The sequence below is a fragment of the Chrysemys picta genome, chromosome 4 (assembly GCF_011386835.1).
Source record: "Chrysemys picta bellii isolate R12L10 chromosome 4, ASM1138683v2, whole genome shotgun sequence".
NCBI classification, from domain to species: Eukaryota; Metazoa; Chordata; order Testudines; family Emydidae; genus Chrysemys; species Chrysemys picta.
Genome location: NC_088794.1, coordinates 60,873,010 through 60,880,519, shown reverse-complemented (window position 1 = coordinate 60,880,519; position 7,510 = coordinate 60,873,010). Strand labels below are relative to the sequence as shown.

General features: G+C 56.8%; 1 protein-coding gene across 1 annotated transcript; it reads left to right on the top strand.

The window, feature by feature from the left end:
• The first annotated feature begins 244 nt into the window (after positions 1-244).
• On the top strand, positions 245-7,079 carry LOC135972156 (C-type lectin domain family 10 member A-like). The gene is made up of 7 exons (XM_065595068.1): positions 245-375; positions 1,669-1,731; positions 3,013-3,075; positions 4,055-4,144; positions 4,911-5,056; positions 5,171-5,277; positions 6,597-7,079. Exons 1-7 carry the CDS (start codon positions 348-350, stop codon positions 6,742-6,744), a joined length of 645 nt encoding a protein of 214 aa, XP_065451140.1. The 5' UTR covers positions 245-347; the 3' UTR covers positions 6,745-7,079.
• Positions 7,080-7,510: the final 431 nt, after the last annotated feature.

The following is a 7,510-nucleotide window of genomic DNA, read 5'->3' as shown; positions in this document are numbered from 1 at the left end:
GAGAGATTAGATAGAACGGGGATGGCTGGATGGAAATACACAAAATCATGTTCCAATTCCTACTTGACGTCCCTCCCGAGCTCTCTGTGTCAATTGCACTTCGGTGCCCAGAGGTGCCTGACCCCAGAGGCGCATCCATCACTCTGAGTTAGTGAAGGCTAATAACAGTGACTGCTGATTTCCCTAGTGCCTTCCCCATGGGGCAGGGATTTGTGCTCTAACTGCCCTGTCTCTGCTGTTCCCTTCCAGGGAGTGCCTGGCTGCAGTTTCCCAGGGGCCTGAAGGGGGCAGCAAAGTCCATATTAACCCTTTACGCCCTGCATGCAGTGTCGTTCGTGCTGTGGGCCATGCTCCTCGCTGTGGCGATTGCAAAGTGTAAGTATCCAGGAAAGCATTTTGGACCATGACAGAGGACCAGGCCCAGTGGAAAAGCCCAGGGGTGCAATCCTGGCTCCATTAAGTCAATGGTCAAACTCTCATTGGCTTCAAAGAGGCCAAGATATCACCCCACATGTCCCTCCCAGCCCAAGCTGTGTCTCTGTCAGTGGCCAGCGTGGGATGCTGCAGGGGTTGGGGTATAATCTCCCATAATGCACTTCACTGTGCCCTAGTACTGCTAATTGTAAGACAAAGCTCATTAAGTCAGGTCACCCGACCTCCAGCTCACAGCAGTGGGGCCGATAGGCGCTGACTCTGTGGGTGCTCCGGGACTGGAGCGCCCATGGAAAAAACATAGTGGTTGCTCAGAACCCACCAGCAGCCCCGCCAATCAGCTCCTCCCCATCCCTCCCAGAGCCTCCTGCCTGCCATGATCAGCTGTTCAGCGGCCTGCAAGAGGCACTGGGGGGAGGGGGAGGAGTGGGGGCAGGAAGAGGTGGGGCAGGACCTCAATGAAAGGGGTGGAGTAAGGGTGGGGCCTGGGTCAGAGAGGAGGTCCAGCAGCCCCAGGGAAATCACATTGTCTGCACCTCTGGCAGGACCCCTTCCCAGGACCCGCAATCTGAGCAGGGACACACTGGAGTGTGATGCTTGAATGTATCCCCATGTTCGAGAAGCCAGTAAAGTGTGTGTTGGGACCCCCTCTGGCAGCTGCTCCACATTGGATGACAGACCAACTACTGCTGCCGGCTAACAGAGTTACTCCTTTAGCTCAAGTGGTTAGAGGTCTTTGCTGCAGGGGTCAGCTATTCAAACCCTGCTGATGACCCCTGGTGGGAGATTACACACAGCTGCAGCGTTGCCAACTCTAGGTGGTTGAATTAAAGCCCCAGCTCCTGGAGTCATGTGAATAGGTGAGACTCTCAGCTTTCATTTAAAAAATTGAGACAGTTTCTAGTTGCAAAGAAAGGCCTGAGAAAGTGACATGACAGCTCAGGAACCAGAAGGCAAAGAAAAAGATCCAAAATTTATTAATTTTTACAAAGTTCATGATTTTTAACCCAATATCATGGGTTTTTTAACATTTGGGGTTGGCCAGACTGCTCCAGGGTGGGGGTGACTCAGAGAGGACTGGGAGATTGTCTCCCCCAGACACACGTGAGCAGTGGGAAGCTGGGAAATGGAAATGCAACATTCCTCCCTGGGCCGTGACTCCAAACTGAAAACCCATCCCTACTCGGAGTCCCCCAAACCATATAAACAACAGCTGATGTCAGCGCCTCTTTCTAGACGCAGAGATGTCCAAGGAGCTGGAGCAGAGGCGGACTGATCAATCTGTGCTCAGAGCCAATGGTAAGAATTCAGCTTACTCCCAGGTGTCTGTTTGTTGGTATTACTGTTGTTACGCTTTTGGCCCAAGACAAAATCGGAGGCCTTGCCAGGTTTGTTCCCATTAGGGGGAGCAAACACTGCTCCCAGGCAGGTCTGTTCTCGCTGTGACTTGTTTAGTTACTCGGGGTCCTGTTCCACTGAACAGGGCAGGAACTAACAGCAGCAGCCAGGTTCTTTGCTCAGAAATCCCCACAGTTGCACCTCCAGCGAGCTCTGTGCCCAAGGAGATCTGTCTCCACTTCCTCCCAGGGTCCCACTCACAGCTCCTTCGGCCTTCCACCCATGCAGCTGGCAGCCGGTTTCCTAGCAACTGGGGCTGCAACCTGTGTCACCCTCAGACCAGCCCACCTGAGCTCTGACCTGCCATGAAACCTGGTTGGGCAGTCGCCTCCACTGTCTGCATCTATTTCAGGCCTACAGAGGCTTGATTGCTCCTCCCGGACTTGGTACCCATTGGCTTTAACGAGGTCTGTCATTGTCTGTGGATCCCACATGAGGGCAGTCAAGAGCACCCTCCAGCATAACAGTATTAGGTGTATTACGGTAGCAGCTAGGAGCCCCAATCACAGCCCAGACTCAAAGTCTCTCGACTTTTCAGCAAAGGACATTCTTGATGAGGTGCCCCATTACTCACTAGTCTAGGGGGGACCCTAACTAATCCCACTAGCTGGCTCTCCCCTAGGCAGGGCTGGCCGATAGCCATGGGTCTGGGGGAATGAGCACAGGGCAGGGAGTCAGGGGGCCCTGAGTTCTAACCTTGCCTCACTGCCTGGCCTGGGGCAATTCACTCCCATCTGGAGCCTTAAAGACCATCAGGGCAAATCCACCCGCATGCAACCTCCTCCAGGGAAGGAAACCAGCCTGGGCGGCCCTCGTAGACCCGCTCTGCTGGGGAATACGGTCCTTCCCCACAAGACAAGTGTTGGGGAGACAGAGGGTTCCCAGCTCACCAGGCGCTGTCTCTTCCAGGCTCTGAGATGGCGAAGCAACTGGGGATGCTTCATTTTAATCAATCCGCCATGCGCAGTACCCGAGTCCTCACGATCCGCAGCCTGACGTCCCCTCTATGACTCCCCTGCACCTCTCATCTCACCCCTTTGGCCTTCCTCCCTCCTCCTCCTCACAAGCCCCTCCCTACCCCATTCCCCATTTCCTGCCCAATCTCCTCCCCTCCCCGCTCCCGCTCAGCTCCGGTCCCCGAGATTCCCCAGGAGTGTGATGGGCTCTGTTTCTGTCTCTCAGGGGAGGAGCTGGCCAAGGAGCTGGAGAGGCTGCAGTCGGACCAGGCCACGCTGAGAGCGGAAGGTGAGGGCAGGCCGGGGTGTGGAGCAGGGCTCAGGCGGAGGAAGTGTGTGTGTGGGGGAAATAGCAGTGGGAAGCTGAGATGGGGCTGCAGAATCCCAGTCCTGGGTGGCCATGGCAATCTGGGATCCCCCCCACTCGGATCCAGCCTGAGCGAGCAGCATTTGTGATTCGTTCCCTGAGATGGAGACACCAAGGCAGGAAACCCAGGGCCAAGCCCCACCCTTGCAGACCCCAGCGGGGACGCAGCCAATACCCCCAGAGCCTGTGCTCTGGGCTCTGTGTGCACCAGGGGCCCCATTCTGAATGGGGGGAAGCCGATTAACCCTTTAGTACCGGGGATTCTCACTCCAGTGTGTTCCCAGTCTGGCCTTCAGGGAACAGTCTGGGCTGGGCTGCTACAGAGAGGCTGTTTCTTGATCCCCAAAATCATTTGGGGGGAAAGCTGGGAGGAGATGGGGGTCAGGGACCCATTAGGGGCTGAGGGGAGGCAGGTAGATTCAAGGGATGGGCAGAAAAAGGAGACCCTGGTGTAATAAGCTCAGGGTGTTGGGGAGCCAGGGGTAGGGAACTGGGGGGCAGGGCAGTGGGGGAAGGGGCAGGACTCCTGCTGGGGTTTAGGGAGAGAGAGGGGGCAGGGTTGAGCTGAATAAATTTGACCCTGGTGAAAGGTTGGGGTCCTGCCCGAGTGTTCGGCCGGGTCTCCAGTCCCTAATGACTGTATCGGACCGACTGTAACAAGCTCGGTGCCTCCCGCTGCTGAGAAAGGGGCCCTGTTTCAGTGTCACAGCCAGGCCCCAAAGCCCGGTGTTTACGGTCTGTACACAGACACGCCAGGCCGAGGTGCACACACCCACGGCTCTGGCTACCTTCTGGCAGCTTTGGATGCACAGAACATGGTTAGCGCCACTCGAGGCTCCCAAACTATTTAAAGGGATGGGACCCCATTCCCATACACGACGGCTGTGTGTTGTGTTTCCAGTGTCCAGGGATCTGGCCAAAGCGAAACATGACAGAGATGACATCAGGGCCGAGACCTACAAAATCCTGGATGCCGCACAGAAAGGGAACGGTGAGATACACGCCAGCCTCAGCTCTCTCTTCGTGGCAGGGGGACCATTTTCTGTTCTGCGTCTGTACAGCGCCTGGCACAACGGGGCCAGATTTGGGGGGGGCTATGGCAATAGAGATAATAACACTGAGTAATTCTCAGCCCCTCGCGAACATTAAGGGCCTTCATATTCATTGAAGCCATTATCTCAGAGATGCTATCGCCTGTGACACCATGCTCTCCCCACCTACCCACGGCACTGCGGGGGTGTGTGTGTGTGTGCTGCGCTGCAGGGAGTGCGGGGTCTGTAGGGGGCACTCTTTCCTCACAGTCAGTGCTGACCGCAATCCCCCAGCGTAATCCTAGGGGGCGCTCTTCCCTCAGAGTTATATGAGGGATTGTGCTGTAAGAGTCCATTTAATGTTTCCAGCTGCGTATTAAGCAAAGTCTCTATCGTATCTACCCATCCATCTCTCTCTTCTGATTAGCTAAGTGTTTAAAAACCTGCTGGCAAGCTCAGAGTAAATAGTGATTCCTTCCATTGGGAAATGACTCCGAATTTTCTCCACATTTAGAGGAAGCATAAAGTGGGTGAATAACATTCTCCCAGTGACCTTTCAGCTGAGCACTTGCTGAAATGCTTTCCAGGGGCAGGGCCTGCTTGAAGGAAGCTCCCGCGGTACCTGGCAGCTGCTGAAGGCATTTGCTGGGTTTATCCAGGGTGGGGAGCCCCTCCTACCCATACCTCCCTAGTCACGTGCTGGCTCTGCTGTGTTCTCTCCGACAGGCACTTCCCGGTGCCAGCCTGGCTGGGAGCAGTACCGAGGGAGGTGCTACCTTTTCTCCTCGTCTGCCCAGGGCTGGCCAGGGGCCAGAAGGTCCTGTTTGAGCCAGACTGCTGACCTGGTGGTGATCAACGATCAAACGGAGCAGGTACGACCTCCCGACTCCTCCCATTGGGTAAAATGCACCCATGCAGAGGGTCGCCACGAGGCCTAGCTTATGCTCCAGTTCTAACCACCCAATCCTCTGTGTCATCCACTCTAGAATTACTTGGCCATTAAAGCTGATTCTGTTCGTCACTGGATCGGCTTCACAGACCAAGGGACCGAAGGCGTCTGGCACTGGGTGGACAATACTCCTGCAGCATTTACGTAAGCATGGTGCAATCCTCTGCTCTCCCCTTCCTGCCCCCGGCCTTCTCCAGCTCCCCCTGCTCCTGCAAGCGCTTTCCATCTCAATCGCTCGAGGCCTGGGACAGCACCACACAGGTTTTATTTCATGCCCTGATGACTGACCGACTCGAGCCTTTATCAGTCCCCCGCAGGTCACTGGTTCGAATCTGGTCCAGGTCTGTAGCGACTACATGGCGTTGCTGCTGGGTGCCCTCAGTATTAAACAACCTTGATGGGTCTCAGCCCAGTTCCCAGTGGGGAAAGCATCCACAGATTGCACTGGGGGCTTGTCGGCCATCACAGCCGAGGGGCCGAGGACTGAATGGGCCAAGGAGATAGAGCGCCCCTCTCAGCCTACAGAGGGGTCTCTCCAAGGCAGAGCAGGTCTGAAACACCATGGCAAGGAGAAGTTTGTGCTGCCATAGCCTGTGTAGGTTGCAGCTTCTACCACTGATAACGTGACATCCTCCACTGCATCGATGTGAACTGAGGGCCTGTAACTGTAAAATCCTGGACCAGTGGTTAGAGCCCTGCTCTGGGACTCAGTAGTGCTGGCTTCCATTTCCAGCTGTGCTGCTGGTCTGCTGGGTGGCCTTGGTCAAGTCACTGCCCCACTCTGTGCCTCAGTTTCCCCTTCTAAAAAATGGCCAAATAATGCTTTGTAAAGTGCTTTTCTCTCCCCTGATGAAAGGTACTACCTCCAAGCTAGGCGTTATTGATCCAAAGGAGCAGCTCCATTAACTGGTAGTAGGTTGTTATCCTCTAGTGGCCCAGTGACGAGGCTTGCTCTGCTAGCAGGTGACACTTTCCCCAGCCCTGTGTTGATTTGGATAATTCAAAATAAAAACATCTGTCTGTTTGGGGGGGGGGATATAATAAACTCTTGAGTTTTGGGGTGAAAATGCCACAAACCCCCTTTCAGGGAGAGGGCAGCCTGCCTTCCTTGGAGGCCATGTTGTTCACTCCTTTTCCTGAGGCCCCCTTTATGCAGCTCCAGTCCCATCAAGGGGCCATAAAGGGAATGTAATCTCCCACACGCACACTTGCCCAGGCTCAAGGGCCTGGAGAAGAGCAGAAAAGCCCCATACGTAGGGGTGGGGCTGGAGCATGGCTGGGCTTTGGCTATTTTTGGCTGCCCACAACACCGCAGGGGCCTGAGCATAAGTTAGACCAACCCTGAGGCTGCTCTAGTTTATGCTGAGGGGGGACCCGGTTACCAGGCAGCACATAGATGGAAGCATCTCAGCCGGAACCGGTGGCCCAGTGGCTTGAGGGCTCTTCTCTTCCTTCCCTTTCAGGTTTTGGGCCACAGGGGAGCCCAATAACATGTACAGTTTTCACGTCAGAGATGAGGACTGTGCCCACCTGCACGAGAATGGCCGGTGGAACGACGAACCCTGCAACTTACACTACAGGTGGATCTGCAAAAAAGCTGCTTCTGTCTAAGTGGCCGGAGTCCCGCCCTTGCTCTGAGCACCGGCTGAAATGTACCCCAGCCCACGAGGCCTGTGAACCATTCCAGCCCCACACCAGTCCATTAGGGTTACCAGCTTTCTAACAGCACAAACTGAACACCCTTGCACTGCCCCAGCCCTGAGGCCCCACTCACACAACCCTCACCTCCATTGCTTGCTCTCCCCCATCTTCACTACTTTCACCAGGCTGGGGTGCGGAGGGGGTGAGGGCTCTGGCTGAGGGTGCGGGCTCCAGGCTGGGGCAGGGGGCTGGGGTGCAGGAGGGGGTGAGGGCTCTGGCCGAGGGTGCGGGCTCCAGGCTGGGGCAGGAGGCTGGGGGGCAGGAGGAGGTGAGGGCTCTGGCTGAGGGTGCGGGCTCCAGGCTGGGTCAGGGGGCTGGGGTGCAGAGGGGGTGAGGGCTCTGGCTGAGGGTACGGGCTCCAGGCTGGGTCAGGGGGCTGGGGTGCAGAGGGGGTGAGGGCTCTGGCTGAGGGTGCGGGCTCCAGGCTGGGGCAGGGGGCTGGGGTGCAGGAGGGGGTGAGGGCTGCGGCTGAGGGTGTGGGCTCCAGGCTGGGGCAGGAGGCTGGGGTGCAGGAGGGGGTGAGGTCTCTGGCCGAGGGTGCGGGCTCCAGGCTGGGGCAGGGGGCTGGGGTGCAGGAGGGGGTGAGGGCTGCGGCTGAGGGTGCGGGCTCCAGGTTGGGGCAGGGGTGCGGAGGGGGTGAGGGCTGCGGCTGAGGGTGCGGGCTCCAGGCTGAGGT